Source organism: Chlamydotis macqueenii, chromosome 3, assembly GCF_036417535.1.
Source record: "Chlamydotis macqueenii isolate bChlMac1 chromosome 3, bChlMac1.mat, whole genome shotgun sequence".
Lineage (NCBI taxonomy): Eukaryota > Metazoa > Chordata > Aves > Otidiformes > Otididae > Chlamydotis > Chlamydotis macqueenii.
The window spans coordinates 45,465,182-45,488,915 of record NC_141558.1 but is presented as its reverse complement, the minus strand read 5'-3'; the positions used below and the strand labels follow the sequence as shown (position 1 = coordinate 45,488,915).

Below are 23,734 nucleotides of genomic sequence, written 5' to 3'. Positions count from 1 at the left end.
ACCATCATGAGAAAGCCTGTTCTGTGCCTTAGGAAATGACACAGTCTCCTGTGACAAGTAATATGTTAGGTTTTTGTAAATCAACATGCAAAGCTACTTTAGTAAGCAGTCACTTCAGCATTGTGCCTCCAGCTGAACATCCAGGCATGAGACTGAGCATTTAGTAGGTACTGGAGGGTGTTGCGGATTTTGCTCTTTTGCAGCTGGTTCTGCCACACCGCCTATGTTGATAACTTCAATTTATACCATCAAAAAATAAAACTAACATAGGCAAGATAAGTCCTGGCAGAAGGCAGCCACTTTATTTCTTGGTCAGATGTTTTCTGTGCCTTGGGGCTTAATTTCTTCTAGTAGGCATAAGGCAGTTCAGCACAGCTCCTGATTGTCTCTTTCCTGCTTTTTGATTTATGTAGTCAACCTGTCACTATAAAGTGTAAGTGCTTTCCAGTGTAAGATTGATAGCAGTACTGAGGTGGTTACATTCTACAAACTTTGGCACCTCTTTCTCTTTTGAATAAGACAGACTGTATGGAGTTTTGTTTAGTTATAACTTATCTTTATTCACTAAATTTTGATCAGGGTTATTTGAGTAGTGTGACTATCAATATTAAAAATGTAATTCTTACAGTGGAAAGGTTTTTTTAAGAAAGGAAAATTTATGCTATTTCTGAAGATATCAGACTCAGCATTCACTTGTTTGAACTTGGATCCCAACAAGTGGTGTTTTCCCTTCAACTCATACAGATTTTCATGAGTTACCATAGGATACAGCTACTGCTTATGTCTCTAATGGTGTCTGTAATTACAGAAGTTCAGGTTGTTCAATTTGTTGATTACTTTGAAAATTAGGCTTAAAATCTCCAAAGAATGTTAAAGTTTTTCTGAAATGGTAGAAAACCTTGTGAGTGGACCCTGACATGTTTTTTGGAAGGAACAAATGAGAAGATAAAGAATTGCACTTTGAATCAGCAGCATTATATGGTAGTTCTTAATACCTTAATTAGAAGGAAGTGGTAGATTACTCCTATAGTATGAACAAATGTGATTATTAATAACATATTGGTCTTAAAAGTCTGCAAGTTTAGTTATTTTCTGCTCTTTGCAAACTTTTTCTACCATTGTCCCTACTTCTACCATCAGTAGTAGACGGTGACAGATCTTGCTCTTCAACTTACTCTCCATCTCTCAGCACTTCTGCTGTCTTGGTTTGGCTCTCGATGGCTATTCCCCCCCCCCGATCTCTGACAGGCTTCAAGTAGGCGTGGAAGACATCTTGTCAATAAGAACAGGTCATTGCTTCTGGTCTTCTGTATTCTTTAGCTTTTTCCCCTCAGTCTTGAACAATGAACTCAGTCTGTCTTGGCTGTTGAAAATGTTCTGAAAGCCTCCTTCCTTTTCAGACAGCAGCAAGAGCACTTAGGTGGTATAGACAGTTCTCAAACTGCTGGAAACAAAGGAATACCACACTCTGTCCACCGATCAAAAAAAGGCAAAATTGAGTTACTTTTACCGCATGAGCGGTGCAGAGTCTGTCAAATGTAATACTGTATGGGTTCAGTTCTCTTTGACTGGTAGGCTGTCTAGGGAGTAGGATATGCAGTTTCACTGTGGTGCTCTTGTTTTGAGCCCCTAGCTCACCAGGGATGGAGTAAGGGATACTGTTTTTACTTCATGACCTCTGGCCATGAAGTAGAATGCATTGTGTAACATTACTGCTTCTTTGTACGGCTCTGATGTTCTAATTGGTTGAAATAGTTTTCATATAGATGGGTTTTGTTTCAGAATATACTGGGAAGACAGGAGTGGAAAAATATCTTCTTGTTCAAAAAAAAGGTGTAATCTGTTTCCCCATTGTTCTGGTTTTGTTGGGTGAGGGGGGGCTTAAGGTGGCAGCTTCTGTAGGAAACTGCTAGAAGTCGCTCCCCTTTGTTCAGTGGACTTGGCCAGGCCTAGGGCGGACCTGCTGCTGGCCAAGGCCGAGCCAACTGGTAGCAGAATGTCCCGCAATAACGCCTCTGTGATAAAATATTTAAGAAGGGAAAAACAGGAAAAAGAAGGGAGAAGATGTGAAGCAGCTGAGCGGGGGCAGAGAGGGGGAGGCATGAGCCTTGTGGGCCTTGCAGGCCTCAACCTCTGGCCTCCCGCTGGGCAGCCGACTGGGCCCGACTCGGCCCGGCCTGGCTGCAAGAAGTAGAGAGGAGATGAGAAGTGAATAAGATGTAAAAAGGATCCTGAGAGGCGTCTGCCAGCCTGTTGTGAGGAACGGCTGCAGACGCCAAGGTCAGTTCAGAAGGAGGGGGAGGAGTAATGCGGCTCCTGGCCAAGATTCCCCTGCAGCCTGTGGTGATGACCATGGTGGAGCGGGTTGTCCCCCTGCAGCCCATGGAGGTCCACGGAGGAGCTGAGATCTACTTGGAGCCCATGAAGGACCCCGTACCGGGGGAGGTGGATGCCTGAAGGAGGCTGTGGCCCGTGGAGGGCCTGCTGGGGCAGCTGTTCTGGAGAGACTGCACCCCGTGGGAGAGATGACCCACGCCGGAGCAGTTTCAGGAAGGACTGTGGCATAGGGGTGGGACCCCACACTGGAGCAGGGGAGGAATGTGAGGAGTTCTTCCCCCGACAATGACGCAGTGTTGTAAAACAACGTGTGATGAACTGACCACAACCCCCATTCCCTCTTCCCCCCTGTGCCGCTCAGGAGGGGAAGGTAGTAGAGATAATGTTAAGCTCAGGAAGAGGGAGGGGTGGGGGGAGGTTATCTTGTTCTCTGTCTCATTATCCTGCTGTTTGTAGTAATAAATGAATAGTTTTCCCCAAGTTGAGTCTGTTTTGCCTGTAATGGTAACTTTAAGGATTTTCTCCCTGTCCTTATCTCAAACCTCGAGCCGTTTTTCTTATATCATCTCCCCCTATTCTCTTGGAGGGTGGGGGGAGTGAGAGAGAGACTGCGTAGTCTGGTCCCTATCAGGGCTGAACTATGACACCCATCAAAACCCATATTTCCTGATTGATGCTTTTCTAGCTTGTTCTTAACAGCTTCCAGTGATAGAGATGCTTTGGAGTTCTGTGCAGAGCTGAAGGTCTATGTTGGGAGTTCTAGGTTTAGCGTATTGTTTGCCTTCTGGGGATGATGAGGTGGTGGTGGGTGTTTGTTTGGCTTTGGGGGCTTTTTGGGAGGCAACGTGGTAAGTCTGAGTATGCTTATATCATGTGTGCTGCCTTGATGAGAAGCTAGTGTTTAAGCCCAGATCTGGTTGAAAGCATTTAAGTTCCCTGTCTTGCTGGCATTCCACGGTCAATAGGATGTTAGCAAAGTTGAGACAAGCTTGTATTCAGTTCTTTATACAATTAAGCTATTTCAAATACACTTCTTGTTGCTTCTGTAATTATTTTTCCCTCCTTGCCTTAAGCATTTACCCTTGGAAAATACCTACTCAAATTTACCAGTACTAGTTTGCCAATTTGTTTTGAAATATAAAAGCAAGGTCATATTATATCTTTAGATAATATTAGCTAAAACGTGGCAGTGAAGTGACAGTGAATAGCTATGTAAAAGACACGAACTAATGATCATTGTTAGTGAAGGCCGGATAAAAGGAAATCCATCATAGCTTGAGATCCTTGACAGCCGAATTGACATCTAGGCAGCAGTTCCCTGTCCTATATTTTTGTAGTTTGTTCCTTCTGTCGTTCTGAGTACAAAATTTTCTATTTGTCTGCATCTCTTGCATTCTTTTTTTTTTTTTAAATTATTTCTCCAATTTGCCATCATTGGTTACTCTAATGAAAGAAATACAAGACTTTCTACATATCAGAGCTGCTATTTCATGGTTTCTACAAACTCTGCCATCGCTGTACTAATTAGCACAAACCATAGAAACCCTAAGGGCCAGGAGTACCCTTCTTTTTTTTTTTTTTTTTTTTTCCAGTTTTTAAATGACAGCTTATATTGTGAAGTACAGATTGGCCTGAAAAAAGGGATCATTGATCTGATGCCCTTGGCACTGTTCAAAATTTTGCAAATATATCAAGAGGCAGCACAGTTATTTCAAGTTGTTCTCAGAGGGCAGAAGTCAGAGACAGCCACAGAAAAACTCTCTATTAAGGAGCTGGCAAATTAAATACAGGACAGTAAGAGACCTCTCTCCGTTTTATAGTTAGAAGAGAAATACTTGAATCCTACAGTGCTGAAGGCTTACTCTTCCATAGAACATCTCAACAAAGTACATCATAACTTTTATTCTTACCTGATACCTGAAGTTGTATGAATAATATTAGCAGCAAACTTAAAGAGCACGAAGGAGAAAATGCCATGTTTTCCTTTTTACTGCTCTACTCTAATGCTTTGATTTTTGACAAAATAATTATAGGTAAGATGAACAGGGAAGTGCTTTCAGTGTTTTGAGTGGGTTTTTTTTCCATTAAAAACAATATTATGTGGAAAAGGGAACTTTAAATAGCAAACTGTGTTTATCAAACTTGCTACTAGAGAATCATTTGAGTTAGAGAATCCTTGGGCCAAAAGAGCGCTTATTGGTGTGGAATTCTGTTGTGGTGGACCATCACCTACATAATGTGTTTAAATTACACACACTCATGCACACAGCACTGTATGTGCAAGTGGTATAGACTGGAGTTGATACTAGTATTGTCTTAATTGTTTCTTCAGATTCCCACTGTGCTTTTTTTGATGGTTGGTTGGTTGGGTTGTTGGTTTTTTGGGTTTTTTTTGTGGGATGTGACTGTGAAAATGCAGTAGGCTATATCTCTTGTTCACTGGAATGGGAATAGCTTCCTATTTATCTGACTTCTATGAGAAAGCATCGGTTCTCTTGATTTATCTGCTTAGATTGTGGAGGAATAAATTTGCAGCATAGTTTATGTAAATAACCATAAAGAAAGAATCTGTAAGAGAAATGGAGTTTTACTTAATAGACAAAATTCACAGTTTTAAAATATTTCCAGCTGAAAACTTTCTGTAGTTTTTCCTTTTTGTAATTGAAAATCTGGCAGAATACTAGCAATTATACCATTTGGGTTTAATTATTTGGAGTTGAAGTTCATTAGTTTGTTTAAATATTGCAGTCTTATTTATAAATCTACATTAATTTGGACAATGACTTATGACTTTGTGTTCTTTGTAGTTATTTGAACTGCTAGGCCCTGAAGGTTTTGAACTCATAGAGAAACTCCTACAGAACAGATCTCTAATTCTGGGAAGATCTTTGACTTGTCCAAATGATAACAGATTCCAGACTCTGCAAGGTAAGCATCTTCAAAATTTTTATTCCAAACCAGATAGAAAGTAGTTTTCTAACTGTTCAGTTATATTTCAAACAACAGTACTGTCTATGTGTGTTTAAAAAACAAACAAAAAAAAAAAAAGGAGGAGTGGAGAGGAATGTTTAGATGGGCTTAAACAAAGAAATTATTGTCTGGTTATACAGAGGAAACAAATACGTATTGTGTACATTTATTTATTTTTCATCTACCTATAAGATGTGTAATTTTAAAATGTATTAACTGTTGCACTGTATCTATTTTAATGGATTACTCTGGAAATAAGTTGATCTTCGGTTTTTCCTCATCTGCTTTCCTGCTTACTCTCTACTTCTGTAGTATCATCAAATGTAGATCTTGGGGAGAAAAAGCACAGTAGCAACCACTTCCCAAAAAAATAAAGTGAAACTTAAGGATGGATAAATGAGGGGGGAAAAAAAAGAGGTTCAGGTTTTATACTGTGATTTTTGTTTTTATAAGATAAATTGCCTCCACAGAGTAATTTTTTTTAAAATCTATTTTACAAATTGCTGTTTAAAAACAGATCTTCTCACTTTCGCCTCTGACAAAAATAAATCTGATTGTGAATACGTTGTGACTTGGAATAAATCTTACATGGACATAGCACCATGCAGCCCATTGCATGGTCACAGCATATGGAGTTAGAAAAATGTGAATAAAACTAGTCATGATGGACTTATGTATCCTCACAATAATTTTAAAATGCAAATAATACCTTTTAAATATGTTTACCTTAAATTAAATGTTATATTGGCAAGTGTTTAGAACTAAAGAGAACAATCTTTAGTTTTATCTACTCATGATTTCAAAGTGGAATGTCTTGCTATCAGTATAACAAGGTTTTGTGTCTTGGTGTTTTTTCCCTCCTGAAATAATTGAATAAATAAAAATTTAAAATAAATTCAGTAAAAACTGAACTATTGTAGTTTTTCTCCTATGTGCAGATTTTAGTTACACAATATTTTCTTCTCGTTTAGCAGAAGTAGTATGTTGGAAGCTTTTATTAATTTATTGCTTATTATGCCATCAGTAAAATCTGTCACAGAATTTCTACTAGAATGAGGAGGAAGAATATTTTCAGTGTTGTGCTTTTGAGAAAATAAGAAAGCGTTACTGATTGTATGCTTTTTTCACTTATGGGAGAGCCCTTCTTTCACTGTGGTAAAGAAGTTGATGAGAAGTCTCTTCTCTTGAGATTGAAGATGCTCTGCCCCGAGTTCAGTTTATTAATTTTAATAAGGCTTTTTTTTTTTTCTTTTAAGCTGATCAAAATGATAATTCTAATGGGAAAGTTTTCTTTTTCCAGAATTGCATTTGAGGAAGGGTATCATTTGTGTCTGCAGAAATTTAGTCAGCTTTGAGTAATTTATGTCTTGAGAAAATAAGCACAAGTCAAGGAACTGTACGTGTACTGCATTTTTGTAGCATGCTGGATTATATGGCTATTTCTTATGTAATTTACTTCCACGGCAGTAAAGCTGATCACGCTTATCAGACAAATCAAGTAACAGTTCTTTGCCCTGGTGTGCTCAGTCTGAATTAAGTTTAGTCAGGAAATAGCATCCATTGTTGTCTCCTTTTAATACAATAGAGATACAGGTAAAGCTGACATGATGGTTTTAATGTGGAGATCTTGTCAGTTTATTAGATTTTTTTCAATACAATTTAACAAGTTATAGTCACCTTATCCAGTATGCATGGTGGGAGGCGTAGGGGTTTCACTGTTGCTGTAGGTGAAAAGTAAGCAGCACAAATAGTTCAAAACATCAGTCAAGTGGGTTTATTTGATGAGAAAAGTTTTCAAGTTTTCAGCTTCAGAGTTGGACTGCAAAAGTACATATGAAACATCATTGAAGTATATAATATTCAGTCAAACCTACATCAACTAATAATCTGTTTGCAGAATTTTGAAAATAGAAGTTTAAAAACACTGGTACAGTTAAAAACAGAACAAGTATCTCCATCGCATATAGAAGATTTGTTTGTGCCTTTGGTTTTGGCCAGTAATGGCCTCAGAAGGGTGAATGTGACCTTTTTTTGAATGTGACCCCTAGATTTATTGTTTACTGTAACTGTTCTGTGATTCTGATTCTTCTTGATTCAATCTTGCTGCTTATCCACATAAAGGGAAGGAGTCCTTGTGGTTGTATAGAGTAAGATTTCTTTTCTCACTTGCTTAGGGAAATTACATTGTGAGTATGATCTCAGTACAATAATTTTATCTAGTAAATATACACTAATTGTTATGTGAAGAAGCTGTTTAAAAAAACCAGCCTGTTTAATCTGTTTTCACACCATTCTAGTCACCAGTGTATACCTGTAAGAGGAGAGATAAATGGCATTCCCACTGTTCATGAAGTTATAAAAGTAGAAAAGAAAGAAAAAGCTCTTATTTTTGCTGCTAGTCCATCCTCTTGCTTTGGGGTGAAGATTTTTTTTTTTTGTTTGCTTAACAATGGTTACTTTAAACATCCTACTTCTGGGACATGAGCTGATACTTCTTTTAGATGTCTTGAGGCCAACTGCTGCATAGTCATCTAAGTAAAGCTAGCTTTAAAAACACATACACCACCCCTCCCGCCCCACCCCCAAGGAAAAAAAAAAAAAACAACCCCGAAAACAACCCATCTTTAGAGGAAAAATGGGGAAAACAAACATAGAATCCAGCACTTATGGAGTTGCATACCTGTTATCATATTGCAGAACAATGCAAGAGATTTATAGGAGAAAATACAAAGCCCAATTATGGTTGTCAAGTTACAATTCAGTCAGAACAAGAAAAGCTATTAATGAAACAATATCGTCGGGAAGAAAAGCGAAATGCCAGAAAAGAAAAACAAGCTGGGGAAGATGGAGAAGTTTCTGGAGACGGTCTAGTGTGTTTTGATCCCAAAGAGCTGCGGATGCAAAGGTAATAAATGCCAGAAGTTGAGAAATGCTTCTATTGTAATTGCTATTTCAACATATCATAATAGTTTATTTTCTTTTAGTTTGCTTTGGTTATTAAGTGATTCTGACTTCAAGTCACGTTTTATTACAAGTGTAAATTTTTTTTTGTTATGAAAACCTAATTTTCAGGGAAAGAAAGCAGTGATCTGCTTAATGAGAATCTTCTTGATCTAATCTATGTGGGCTGGAGATGCAGATTAGAGGAGCAGGCTATCTTTCTTAGTTTCTGTATGCACACTACTTGCTTAAGATTTATGAAGTCTGTACTAAATCTATCAGCACTATCTTCTTTTTTTCCTCTCAAGATTAATGGGTATTATTTTCTATGTTGTCAGCTAAAGGTAGTGGGAGGAGTAGAGGAGGGAGAGGATAAGGAGGAAATAAGCTGTTGTATTTTTTATTTAGAAAAATATAGTGGGACTGGTATTTAACTGTGAGTACATGTTGCTGTATTGCTTAAAAAGAGGCAAAACTGCATTTGGGAAAGCCTTGCACTTACTGGATTCTACTTCTAATTTTTATCTAAACAGTGTGTTGTAAGGACTTGGTTTAACTGATGCCAGAGAACAACACTGTAAAATTCCTTTGTTAATTATTTTATGCAATGGTGTTTTGCCTTAAATTTCTGCAACTCTTGCTCTGACTTCAGTATACCACACTGAGTTTTTGTAATGTCTGCCTAAAATGGGCCGAATTATTGCAGTTGTTTTTCTACCCACAGAGAACTAGCACTTTTGAATGCTCGAAGTATGCCGGTCCTAGGTAGACAGAGAGAGATGGACTTTGAAAAAATTCATTATCCACATGTTTATGATTCCCGAGCTGAAGCTATGAAAACATCAGCATTCATTGGGGGTGCAAAGGTATGTGTTTGTGCATGACCGTTCTTGAACAGTATGTCTTTCCCAGTGAATAATGTGCAGCAAGGTTCCCATTGTTCCCTTAGGGATTCTCCTCCTTATCAGAGTCCAATGTATGAAGCAGTGCTCCTTTGCAGAGGGTTTTAAACACTTTATATTCTGTTTTTGTTCTGACTCTAGAAGAAATAATCTCATTCTTTACTAATGTGTTTGGTTTTATTTCTAGGGTCACTTAAATCATTAAAAATACTGCTTTTCTCTTTCTGTCCTTTTGAAGCCATGGAGTTGACTTTAACAAAATGGATGCTTTATGAAATTCTAGACTTAATGTCTTTTGAAATAAAATGGAGTTATCTTTTTCTGTCTTTTTGGGACTATTTTCTGAGTAGTAAAACTGATTATTTTCTGTTTCGGGGGTTCAGTGCTATCCATAAAATTAGTCCATGAGAATTGCTTTTATTTTGGATTCATTCTTTGAAAGAAAGTGATGAACTATTGTTTAAAGTGGGTTATACATAATGACACTTTCTGTTTTCATACTTTCAGTTAATTTTCCTGTAATATGGTTTTAGGTGTTCTTACCAGAGTCAGTTCAGAGAGAAAACAATAAAATGTATGAAGAGGTGAAGATCCCTCATAGTGAACCAATGCCCATTGGTATTGAAGAGAAAATTGTTTATATTAAAGACTTAGATGAGGTGAGTAAACCATTTCAAAGATTAAATTAATTTTTACTTAATATTACAAAAATATAACTCAAAAAGATTACTAGTTAATACTGTGGTTTGTGATGTGTAAAGGCACCCACTTAGTTTCTTTGCTACTAATTTTGAGAATATTTGTTGGGGCATATAGTTCAGTGATATAATCCCTTTCATGATTACTCAGATTTAAGGAATTCCTGCTCTAAACAACTTGTTCATGAGTTGCAATTCTCAATTCCTTTGGCATTACCCGTTCAACTACTTATGGTTTTGAGCTGTGATCTGGATCACGAAAATGAAAAGATTATGGCAATTCTGTTCTCTTTTTCGAAACCACATGGAGATGTGAGCCCAGGCTTCTGTACCTTGACTTGTGCAGATTGGCTGTGGCTGCACAGAACTATTTTGCAGTCCATGAGACTTGTCTTATAGTATGATGCAGTTGTGGAGGTATTGAGTGATGGTGTTATAAGCTGTATGGAGTATAAAGCTTTCTGGAATAATGCTTCTTTAAGCAGAAAAAGGTGAATCATTATTAGCAAAACTTTGATGATAGAAAATAGAGGGCAGAGGAGGAAAATGCAAGTAAAACAAACATTAACTTTTTAACTTCTTTTGATCTGAAACAGTGAAAAAGCTGAGGTAAGGGAACTAAATTTGTTATTAGTATTTACAGTATAGAACTTGCAGTACTCCATCACATGTACCTGCTCGCTCCTCATTGTATATGACAAATCTGTTGATGAATGGAAGATTTTGCCATTGATTTCAGCAGGAAAATACAGAACAAGCTGTATGTGCATATGAAGAAGGTATTTTGTGCTTCTTAGTTTTTTAGCAGCATACAGCATGGAAAAATGTTTCCCATTTTTTTTCCGCTGTGGGAAAACAGGAAAAGAGAATCTAAATCTAGTATGGTTACCCAGAGCACTTTTTGACGGTTCTGGGTAAAAATTATGCCTTACATAAATATTTAACTCTTTTAGAACAGAAGACAGTTTAATTTTAGAATCAAAATCTATTATTTTCTACTTAAAATTATAGAATCATAGAATGGTTTGGTCTAAAAGGGACCGTAAAGATAATCTAGTTCCAACTCCCCTCCTATGAGCAGGGGCACCGTCTACTAAACTAGGTTGCTCAAAGCCCCGTCCAACCTGGCCTTGAACACTTCCAGGGATGGGGCATCCAGAACTTCTGTGGGCAACCTGTTCCAGTGCCTCACCACCCTCACAGTGAGGAATTTCTTCCTTGTATCTAATCTAAACCTACTCTCTTCCAGTTTAAAGCCATTACCCTTTGTCCCATCACTACATGTTTCTGTCAGAAGTCCCTATCCAGCTCACTTCTAGGCCCCCTTTAGGTGGTGGAAGGCTGCTATAAGCTCTTCTCCAGGGTGACCAACCCCAATGCTCTCAGCCTGTGCTCATAGGAGAGGTGTTCCAGCCCTCTGATCATCTTCGTGGCCCTCCTCTGGACTCACTCCAACAGGTACACGGCCTTCTTATTTTGGAGGCTCCAGAGCTGGACGCAGTACTCCAGGTAGGTCTCACGAGAGCAGAGGGGGAGGATCACCTCCGTTGACCTGCTGGCCATACTTCTTTTGATGCAGCCCAGGATGCAGTTGGCTTTCTGGGCTGCAGGTGCACATTGCCAACTCATGTTGAGCTTCTCATGGACCAACATCCTGAATTCCTTCTCTTTGGAGCTGCTGTCAGTCCATTCTCTGCCTAGCCCATATTTATGCTTGAGATTGCCCTGGCCCACGTGCAGGACCTTGCACTTGGCCTGGTTGAACTTCATGAGGTTTGCATGGGCCCACCTCTCCAGCCTGTTAAGGTCCCTCTGGATGGCAGAATGCTTGGATGGCAGTACCTAATATCATCTTTGTGAAGTAACTGACAAATGTAGCTGTAAAATGTGACATTTTATATGACAATTTTCAGCCTGACAGCTTTTTGCAATGAAATGTCTTTCTCCTGAGCTAAATATTACCTATTAATCTGTAAGCTTTTTGCAAGAAGTACCAATATTTCAAGAGACACTAACTTTTTTCAGAAAAATGTAGTTCAGACAGAAAAATAAATATCTAAAAGAAATGATTTGCAGATTTTTACACATATAATGTTTAAAATAAATGTTGCAAAATGCATCTGCTATACACATTTCACAAATAATTAGTCTCCTTTGTAGGTTGTGTATTGTCAATAGGTATACTTTTCTGTTTTACAGTGATCTGTTTTACAGTGACAATCCTGAAGTAGAAACAACCTTCTTTAGAACTTTTCTGTGTGTCTCCTATTACAGGACATCCAATAGGAGTGTCAACAGCAAATACAATTTTGAATGCTTGCATATTTATTTATTGAATTCCCACCTCCAACTTTGATATCAGTTTGCAACAAAAGATGATGGATTTATGAATAATTTGTTCAACTGCAGGACTTGTCAGATTCTTCTTTCCATGAGTGAGACTCGCAGATTTGAATCTTGTTGAATAACACCTTTTTCTCAATCAGATAGGTTCTGAAATTGCCAATGTGTGTATTGTTTAAGTTATACCTGGTCAAGATGTGAGTATCTTGGATAGGGCAAAACTTTCTTTACTTTCTCCGTGTGGCTGTTTTAGATCTTTAAGCTCGTAAAATCTCAGTTGGTGCTTAAAATTTAGAGGGCAGGAAGTTTTTCTGTCAGTGTGGTTTATGTTTTTGTGGTGAACTAGTGTAAGCAAAAGCAGCAACATTAAGTTCTTTAGCATTTTCCCTGGCATATACAGGTGCTTTTAAGATAGCTCTCTTATATCTCTGTGTAGATACATTTGCAATGCAAGGAGAGGTGGCAATAAATGTAACAGTAGATAGTTAATAGCAGCATCTAAAGGCATCAGAAGGAAGTTGAGAGTTTTGCTACTGTTGGCTATTATGAGATGCCATTAGTATAGTAGGGTTTTGTTGTAAGGTATTGAATTGGTACTCATTTTGTTTAATAAGTCAATATCCATGCAGCCCATAATAATAGAGGTCACTAGGAAAAAAAAGCTCAGGGCAACCAAATGGTCTATTGTTGCTGTTACAACAGTATATATCACACAGCCCTTCAAGCACTTGCTGTTTTATGGAGAAATCCTGATGGGTTTAAAATGGTAAGTATTCTTCTTCCCTTGAGTTTATGCATTCAGTTTTCTCCTGTTCTCCATTTCACCAGTCCCATTTCTGTTACACTTTGCTGAGTTTCTTGCCTTGCCGAGAGCCAGCTCTGGCTGTTTCCCTGCCTCAGATACTAAGATAGGTTAATCCTGGTATTCAAAGAAACAAATGCTTTGGGTTTTCTTACGTGTTTCTCCTTGTAAAATTGTCTTTTTACATCCAGAAAATAGATCACTTATCTACTTTCCAAGAACGGTTTTACTGACTGTTTTTCAGGCTTAAGCATTTAAGTTCTAATTTCCCTGAGAGCCACTGTGAGGAGGAAGAGGTGGGGCAGGTCAGAGCTCCTGGTGCTCAGTGCAGTGAGGAAGTCATCTTCTGAAGGATGTCCTCTCTCAGCTCGTAAAGCTGTGAGGTGTCAGCCTAGTGGGAAGAGGCCAGCTATTATAAACTGCTGGTAACCTCTCTGGAACTACTTTGCCTACACAATAATGATAAAAGACAGTAATGTCCTTTTTCTATATCCTTTTTTTTTTTGTAATAATAGGCTCTGTTCTGTAAGGTCCAGCTTTCTTTTGCTTGTTATGTGAAGCTATGACTAGATGACAGAAATAAAAATGAGTTTGCACTACAGAAGATTTTGATCTTTCCTTCTAAACAGGTGCCCTCTTTGAAACTTGAGGGACATCTGTGGGACAGACAGGCCATTGCTTCAGGTATGGAGCACAGCAATTTCTGCACAATTAGGAAGTTTCCTGGACCTTCTGGGCTCTTCTTCACTTGATAACTACCTTGCCCAAGTGTGGAGAGGGTAGGTAGTCAGGAGGAGTACTACTGTACATCTGATGTTCTATTTTATTGTGTTGTAGAAGGAAGTGTGCTTCTATTTAGATTTGATTTATTGAAAGTTTTTTAATGGCTAGTGTAGATTTCCTTTTAAGGGAAAGAAATTTATATGCCGTTGATAATATGAAGAGTCCTACATCTTCATTTGAAAATTTCCAGTGGTACCTTTGCTCTGAGCTGTATTAATTTTCCCAAAAGACTGAAAATAATTAAACCTCACTATGAAATGTGGCCAGTAAGAAAGAGCGTGAGAAGAATAGTAGTAATACAAAATAAATAATGCTTTGTATTAGGCATGTTGACAAGAGTGGGTCAGGGAATGTACAAAGACAGTCTGAGAAGCTGTGCTATTGTCTTGGTTTAGCCCTACTCAGCACCTAAATTACCACAGTCACTTACTTCCTCCTCACTGCCCCCCGCAGTGGGATGAGAAGGAGGAGAATCAGTAAAGAAAAGAAGGCAAAACACATGGGTTGATATAAAAACAGCTTAAGAGAACAAGAGGAAACAAAAACAGAGATGGAAAACAAACAAAAAACCCCACGACAATAACAGAAAATACTTAAGCCCATAATTTACAGTGCAATAGCTCTCAGTGGATCTTGATGCCCAGCTCCCTCCTAAGTAGCAGGAGGCTTCCCTCAGCACCCTCCTCATTTATGTACTGAGCATGATGTCACAGGGTATGGAAGAGCCCTTTGGCCAATTTGTGTAAACTATGGAAGCTTGTTGGCTAGTTAGTAACCTATCCCAGCTGTGTCCCCCAGCCACAGGTGCCACCAGCTCCAGTTCCTCTCCTGGCTCAGGTGAAAATTAACTCTATCCTAGCCAGAACCAGGTCAGCCATGTATAGTTAAGTAAGTGCATTTAACACTGCATTCAGAAAATGCAGCTGGTAGTAGCATAAGTATTGAAATGGGCAGCAGAGGTGACAGTCAGTACTAGTGCAGAGACTAAAGACAAAAAGTCTTCATTATTCAGTTTAATATTCACATTAGCTAGCAGATGAAAATTCTGTTGTTCAGCTGCCGGTTTCGGTTTGTGTCACCTCTGTCTTTCAACAGACCAAGGAGGTCTATGAGAGAATCTGTAAGGTATAGGCATAACATAATGCTGGTAGTGAAACTAAGTTGTCAGAAAGTGTAACTAACCTTTAATTCTCCTTTTAAAAGACAGGAGGTAAAAGTTAGTCTAAAATGGGCTAGTTTGTGTTCTTTCAAAAAAATGTTTCACATTCAACTGAATATTAATAGAAGAATTTTTGAAGTGTCATAGGAACTTCTTTTCTTTTTTAGTCTGTATGTTTTCATTTGCACAAAAGTCATTTTAAGGACTCTATTTCTCATCAGTTATGTGATTTTGATCACATTGTCAACAGTTTGGGTGGACTCTTCGACCGTATAACGTGCATATTGCAGAATACACTATTAAATATAATCTTCAAAGCTCTTAAGGTCAGAACTGAGTTTATGATAAGGAGTTCATTTATATTTTGAACTATTAGCCAAAAGCTAAACCCCTGGATCATGTAAGCTGAAGTAATCTTTCATTTTAAATGTTTTTAAGTATTAGTTCAGATTGCTTACATTTTTCTCATTTCCTTAAGTTGATGTGAACATAGGTTGAGAAGAGATGAGAGAAATGTATTCCTCTAAATATTCATTATAACAAACCACATTTTAAACATGTGTAGGCTCATTTTTTGTTTCTTTTCTACAAATATAAGGCAAAATGACAAAATTTCTATGAGCCAACACCAAAGGGAGCTGCAATGCCTTACACTAGCACAGGCATTAACAAGAGGTTCTTATTTATAGTATTGGCAGTGTAATCAGGATACACCTTCCACTGCACTCCAGAATGAAGAAATAACACGTTTTAAGTAGGTTTGGTGCTATATTAGCTGAAATCTTATGGCTAGTACTTTTGAAGCAAGTATTTAGTTTAATTAGAGCCTCCTTGCAAAGGATTAGAGCTTTTCTAAAGAGTTTAACTTCATGATTAGTTAAATTATTCCACAGCCAGATTTTTCTAAAGTGTCACGGAATCAGTGCCTGGAAGAATCCAGATGCTGAGATGAAACTCATGATATACAAACTGACAAAAATTGGAATTTTTGTGTTTACCATTCCTACCTAGTCCTATTATGCACAACAAATACAAGATCAGGGCTGGCCAACCTCTCACAATTTAGCAGCCATAAAAGCACATCGTAACATCTGTCATAAACTGCTGGTATTAGTGCTCTCCTACGGTCCGTGTTGTTCCTTTTTCTGCTTTGTCACCCCTACTTTTCTACACTATGATCTGAACTACTTCACCTCCTGCCACAGTCTAACTCCCCTTATGTCATCTCATGTTCTTTATTTCCTACCCTTGTTGACTTGGGAGCAGGAGCTAGTGATTTACACAGCGGGTGCTATGCTGCTGCTCGAGAGGATCACTGGAGTTCCATGGCAGAAGGATGCACTGCTTTCCACAGAAGCAGTTGTGAAGGGGGGGTTCTTGCCTTACTGCAAGGCAGCAAATCCCACCCCCAACTCCACTGGTAGATATTTTTTTTCTTGGCATGTATTATTATTTGGAGAGCTATGTTTTCACCACAGTACAAGTATGTGTGGCTTATAAGTAGCTAGTTGGTCACACCAGTTCAGTCTGAAGTATTATGGTACTATTACTTGTAAAAGCGGCATGCTAGCTAGATTGTTTCAATAATGAGAATTTTTAAAATGGAGTAAGCACAAGCTTAGATTTATTAGCTTTGGCTGCCTGACATGCAGCTTGACCATTACTGAAATATATTTTTTGTACTTACTATAAAGGTGTTCTTGTGCCAGCCTTTTTGCCAAATAAATGTACCTTTAAAGTCATAAACCTAGGTCAGGGAAAGTTCCTCCTCAAGACTGCAAAAACAGGTTTTATCTAACAAATTGCTGTTGGTGAAAAATTACTTCGGCTTTTTACCTAAAGTGGGTGTTCAGGGTAGGATTTATTTCTTTGTTTCATGTTATTTCCATTTCCTTTTACTAGCACTACTTAATGGTTTAAATAAGAAATGCTTGTGTTTTTTCCTCTGCATTATGTGAAGGAATTATTACAAAATCAATATTCCCTTTTTTCCTGTAATGTTTTATTGTTTTTAGAATTGTACAAAGTATGTCTACTGAATAGGAGTACAGATGTTTTAGCATAAATTACATTTTTCACATCCATAATGTTGGAGCATTTATTTCAAAGTTGATCTTAGTGTATATTTTAGTTGCTTCTTTTTCAAACAGCAATTGACAGTTTGGCTGAACTGAATATTTTTTTCAAATATTTTTAATATTATTGATATCTTGTCATTTATCCAATGAAGTGTACTGGAAAATTGCTCTGAGGAAAGTTTACAAGTTCTGTAATTGTTAGTCCCAACTTAAGACAAGGAAAAAAATCCATGTAGGTCATGATACAATGGTTTTAATAGCTGGTAATGTATATTAGGAATTGCAGTCTGTCTTCATATTTCATGAATTGGGGGTCCAAAGAAGGTAGAATATATGCAAAAGAATGTTAACAAGAATATTTGAGTTAAGATTCTACATTGATGTTAATCTTAAAGCCTAAGAGTTCTGGCTTGATTTTCTTCAGTATGTGAGTTAATGAGTATTTTTATCATTACTTTAGAATCCCAGATGCAATATTTAAAATTTCCGCATCAAATTGTTTGACTATCTAACTTAGCCTCAGCTGAGGCTTTTGTGCATTGTGTTGTTTAAATACTGTTGCTTTAACTGAAAGCATGTAAAAATATGTGCTTCATGCCAAACCAGCAGTTTATTGTCTATCTTGTGTAAAATTATCATCTCTTCCATTAAGAAAATCCTATTTCTTATTAGAAATAGTTTATTAACTCCTCATCAAAAAGATCTGTTGCTATGACATGCAACCTGTAAAGTGGTATTCTGGTTTTAAAACTCACCCGGAATCTGAAGTTGGAGAAATGCAAACATATGCTCTGTTGCTGGCTGCTAATTCACTGTTGGAAGACACTTGCTATACTTGAATATAACTCACTGAATGTAATGTTTTTTAAAAATATGCTTCATTGTTTAGATATCTCTTCAGCATTCAGGATATCATATCTAGTTATTTTCAGCAAGAGAAATTGTGATAAATCTCTGAAAAGTATTCTTAATTTCTTAATATAGACTTTAATACTACAAATGGTACAATAGCATTTTTCTGGATTTGTAAAACCTTTATATAAGAAGGACATGGACCTATTGGAGTGAGTCCAGAGGAGGGCTACGAAGATGATCAGAGGTCTGGAGCACCTCTCCTATGAGACAGGCTGAGAGAGTTGGGGCTGTTCAGCCTGGAGACGAGGAGGCTCCAGGGAGACCTTATAGTGGCCTTCCAATACCTAAAGGGGGCCTACAAGAAAGATGGGGAGAAACTCTTCAGCAGGGCCTGTTGTGATAGGAGGGGTAATAGTTTTAAAATAGGAGGCAGATTCACACTGGATGAAAGGAAAAAGTGTTTTACACTGAGGGTGGTGGAACACTGGGACAGGTTGCCCAGAGAGGTGGTGGATGCCATCTCCCTGGAAACATTCAAGGCCAGGTTGGATGGGGCTCTGAGCAACCTGGTCTGGTTGGAGATGTCCCTGCTTCTTGCAGGGATGGTGGACTAGATGGCCTTTAAAGGTCCCTTCCAACCCAAACTATTCTATGATTATTCTAAGTACTAATATTATTTTGCCAGTAAGATGCTCCTTTTTTTGTTCAACTGTATAATTTTATTGCATTCTAGATTATTAGCTTGATTTATTTTGAGTAATACCTTTAAAACAAAACATATCTAAATAATTTAAAGGGAGAGAGACTTGATGTGATAATTGGAATACAAGTACACCACAGTGATAGCAAGGCTTTATGAATGTAGTAGTACAACTTTGAATCAATTCCAGAATGAAATGTGAAAGTCTGAATTCCTTGATTTATCATGGCACATGGATGTCCCAGCTCCAGCGAGGCAGAGTTCTTAGGAGCAAAGCTTGAGAGGATCAAGGATTACAGCCACCTTCCAATAGCCAGGACTTGAAGAAGATGAAAACTAACACCAAAGGGCAAGATTAGGAAAGTAGGAAGTAGATAGTAAAAGAATAAATAAGTAAACAAGAAATGCATTATAAGATGGAAGATTTTATCCAGTAATCTGAGATTATCGTTCTAAACATAGTTCTGTCTGTATCTACTTTCTCTTGAAATTAGAGTATTTTTGTATCTCTGAAATCTGTATCAAAATATATAAAGTAGGTTTCCTAGAACATCAGAATAAGAGTTTATACCAGTGCTGAAATGAGAGAGAAAACAATGAACTATCATAGTAGTAGTATACTAAGGATAACAATTATCTTTCTTAACATAGTGATAGTAAAACACAAAAAGAAATAGAAGTGTCATCAGGGATAGTGATACCAAGGCTGCTCTAAAAATAAGAAAGCAAGAAATAAAGATTGACATTTTGTTTTCTGACAAAACCCATAGTACTACTTCTTTTCCTGAGGTACGCATCCCAGGTGTGTGCTAGCTCTTAAGAGCTGAACACAGTACTGGACATGTTTATTTCTTAGACATTTCATGGGTTTCCTTCAGAGCATTTTATTTTATAACTTCTAGAGCTATTTTGCACACATTTTGAAATGCAGTGGTACCTGGCAGTAAGGATTGTGGTATATACCCTTAGCATTTGAAAACTTAAATTTTTGACTCAGCAAAAAGGTCTATTTGACACTATTATAGTCTTTGGGAGGATTTGTCTCTTAACACAGGATGAGAAATTTAAACTATTTTCTGTGAAACATCTGTGTTAGGCAGGTGTGACATGACTGGAGTCTTTGCCTTTATCCATGATGTTTCTTCCAATCTTAGTCTAAGATTATCACAGACATAAAAAAGACAGTAATATGTAAGTTTTAGATATTTTAAAATGTATTTGTAAAACATATATACACATGTGTATACAACACGTATATAGGGAAGGTGTGTGTGTATATATTTCCTATTAATGCATACTTAATTTTTAAAGTAGCAGATGCTTTTTGACAGACCCATCACCACTCTTTTTAATATCCTCCCCTTTGTTTCCCTCAGCCTCCCAGATTTTTACATTTTTATTTTTAAATAGAAAAAAAATATCTGTATGCAAAAAAAAAAAAAGATAGTCAAGCCAATCTATGTCCCTTATACAGATGTACATAGGATGCAAAAAAGGTGAAGATGATGAATAATTGGAAAGTGACAAGAACTGAAATGTGATCTTAGGTCAGATTTTTTGAAGAGCAAAAAGCAGCAGACCATATGTACTGAAATAATCTGTGTCAATCCACTGTTGTGGAAGTAATGCTCTTTTTGGATGGGAAGGAATGAAGGTAAAAATGAAGCAAATACATCAGGTCACTCTTGAGTTTAAGAGCTGGGCCTTATATAACTGATCACATGTAAGCCTGTATTTGCTCAATCTATGTTCTCCTTGGCGTATTCATATGCTGTGGCTTTTATTTTTGGTATGATGTTGTAGATCGAATCACTGTTATGTGGTCATTTAAAAGCACATTATTTTTATAGAAACTGGAAAAACATTCACTAGAGAAGTATAATGAAAACAGGCTTTTATTATTGTCCCATAAGAATGGGGAAATAATGCAGATACCTTCTAAAAATTTTGCGTTATGGGGATTATTGGAGAAATTTGTAGATAACCACTTGCACCCACATGTTCAGATTGCACAATGTTTCCCTGATTTAAAAAAAAAAACAAGCAATGCAACAACTTGCAGCGTAACCTTTTTCTTATTCCAAAATTATGTCCTGTGTCTATCTCTGTCACAAGCCTCTCTTTTGGTGGGCTCTCAGACAGTTTATTTGCTTTGGTTTGACACTGGGCAAATTTGATTCTTTTAGAATCATGCTGAATGAAGATTTCCTTTGAAATATGTGCTGTCTTAGCTCATCTACACACGTTTTTCAGATGGCTTTTTGCGAAGGTGAAAAAGTATCTTTTTCTTTTTGGCTAGTAGGCTTCTCCTTGCTATTCAGCTAATAATGCATTTTTCCTGTCTTGTAGTGTCTTAAAACTGACTGCTTAAAATATGATGTGGTTTTTTTGTTCTTTAAGTTGCCTTTGTCCTAGTGTCATGGTTTAGTTGAAAACATTTTGTAGTCTTTTTGTAACCTTTTGTTCTTTTTAAGATTATCAGGACTTTTGTATTTTTTCTTTAAACATCAGTTTCTAAACATTATTAGGATAGTACATTGCATAATACGTTATACCTTAATTTTGTTTTGGTGTTGGCTTATCTGTTTTCATACTTATAGAAGAGCCTTTTAACGTCTTCGGAAAAGTTTGACAGTTGTGTTATGTGAACAAGCCACGTTTAAGACAGTGGCAATGTTGAGGGTGGCAAGGATGCTATGAAAAATTGATAAATGTGCTCTTTGTTGTGTCAGTCTGGGTTGTGTTTTTAAGCACATTTTTGTTTTCAAAGGCTTGATAGTAATGAAAACATATGTGTAAAGCACTGATAAATGTAGGTGCACCAAGAAAAAATCCTTGTGGATATAGAGTAGTATTTTCAAATGTCCTTTCATTAGTGAAGTTGTAACTGAAACTTAAACAAATCTCTTCATTTATAGATACTCTGCTTATTCTAAGTACTAGCAATGTACAACATTTTTGGTTGTAAAATCTGAGTTATCTCTTGGGCAGTACAAGTTTGAAGTCAAGAAAATTAATTGACAATGTGGGTTAAAGTCTAATATTGAGAATATCTGTACTGGTGAACATAGGGAACTTGACTTCTTTTAGTCTGTTCTTTAAACTAACATGGCTGTGTATGATATAGTAGGCAAAAATTGCTGAAAAATATTTGGCAGATACTGTCATGTAAGAGTTGCATATTCTTACAGTTATTTTGGATTTTGCTCGCTCCTTTTCCTGCAGAAAGTAAATATGAATAGGAAAATGCACTTTTTAATGTTAACATGAGGTAAAATTGACTGCATCTGATTGAAATAAAATGTTAAGCCTCTTTCATTTTCTACACAGCTGCCAAGTGTGTGTATATTGTGTAGTGCTGCCTCTGAAATGGTTGAAAATCTAATGGGACCACTTACAAAGGCAAACCACTAAAGGGCACCAGCTGCTGAAAAGCACCTGCTGAGACACTGTGGGAATGGATGCATCTGCCCGTAACTAGAAGTAATCTAAGAAAGTACCTGCTCTTACCTGTCAGGATTTTAATTTGTATAAAGATTCAACCAGTGAAAGTAATTCTGAATGCTTAAGAAATAGAAAAAAAATCTGTTGTTTTTTTTTTTTTTTAAGCGAAAGAGCACCATGTCTGAGCAGTTGGAGTCTGTGAAAGCTTTTTATTTTAGCAGAAGCAAACCTAGATATGGCAGCCGAAAGTCTCAGCCACACTGTGCATAGTGTTTTACTAAAGGATGCAGTCAGTATGGAAGAGATTATGCTACCAAGAAGCAGGTTTTCAGTTGTCGTTTGACTTAGTTTGAGAGATGGATCTTGAGCGGTTTTGTGAGAGTGTATGTTTCTTTTTTTCATCACAGTGTATTTAATTTGTTATGGATGATAATGCACACACAGAAATATGTTTTACAATCAGAAGTCCTTAGACAGATTTCCCAAATATTTTCTTTAAATGTTGTACATTTTGTCTTTTGATACTTTGCTTATTCCCACACGTTGCTGACCTTATCACGAAAAGTTAATCTTCCCTCACCTACTTTTTATTTTCCTATGGTAGATTAAGTAAAACAACTTCTGTGAGTGCTTCTGGTTTAGTTTGGATTAGGGAGAATAAAATAGCTGTGTTCTTGTAGGAAAAAAAAAAAAGACTGATGGTGCTTGCAGTATTGACTTGTAAAATTTAAGGAAATGCATTTTAACGTCTATATTGTAAAACAACACTGCCTTGTTGGTTAGCAGTAGTATGAAATTAACTGAAACAGAGAAGAAAATGGAGTTGTAGAAAGATTATGACAGCAATAGTTATTATCCTGGGAATATTGTTCTGTTTGCCATTCTTTCATTTTTACCATTATGTTAAAATTATTACTAGTTTCAAGTATAATCACTTTTTAGAGTATTCTGTTACTTGTTCTGAGAAATAGTTTATATCATATGTTAAGAGCAAGCTAAATACTTTGAAAATATTATCCTGAAGTGGCTTGTACATGGACAATTTAAATATTCATTCTACTGTTAGAACTAATGCCTTCATGTGCATAAAATGGAACTTAATTAATTAGAGCTTATTTAAAGATAAAAATACTGGAACATATCTATACTTAAAAGTATATAATAATATGAAGTGCTGTTGTCCTGCTCTCTTAAAGACAGGTTTAAATTTGCTTTCAAAGGAAAACAATATTTAGGCTCCAAATCATGATGTTTGATGGATTGTAAAATTGAGTGACTCATATATAAGATTTCATAGAGTAAAACCAATGACCAATAAAAGTCCAAGAAGCATTTCAGGTAGACAGGTTCTGCCACAGTGCAGCTGCATGTAGCTCAAAGAAAGCCAGCTTTCCGGTTCACGGCATTTTTTCCCTTGTACTTAATCACTGTAATATTTGAAATCAAATTATATCTACCTGGTGACTTTGCATCTGTTATGTTTGTTGACCTTATTAAATTATGATAATAAGTGAAATATTTAAATTGGGAAAACAACTTGTTAAAATCTTCATTTTTCATTCTTTAGGGAGGTACATTTGTGTTATTGACTGAACATAGACTTATATAGAGAGATCTGTTAAGTTTTTAATGAACATAAATCAAAGTAGTTTTAGTTATTCTGATAATTAAGACAAGAGTGAATAATGTGCTTCTGCTGCGTCCTGTTTAGGGGATAGCCATT

General features: G+C 36.9%; 1 protein-coding gene across 2 annotated transcripts in view; it reads left to right on the top strand.

Annotated features, from left to right (window-relative positions):
- The window catches only part of ASCC3 (activating signal cointegrator 1 complex subunit 3), a 276,330-nt gene that overhangs the window by 41,255 nt on the left and 211,341 nt on the right, over positions 1 to 23,734 (top strand). For both annotated transcript variants that reach the window (XM_086743241.1, XM_086743242.1), the window contains exons 5-8: positions 5,145 to 5,265; positions 8,005 to 8,212; positions 8,972 to 9,113; positions 9,683 to 9,808. In XM_086743241.1, coding sequence (XP_086599367.1) covers positions 5,145 to 5,265; positions 8,005 to 8,212; positions 8,972 to 9,113; positions 9,683 to 9,808 — 597 coding nt within the window. The remainder of the gene's footprint in view (positions 1 to 5,144; positions 5,266 to 8,004; positions 8,213 to 8,971; positions 9,114 to 9,682; positions 9,809 to 23,734) is intronic.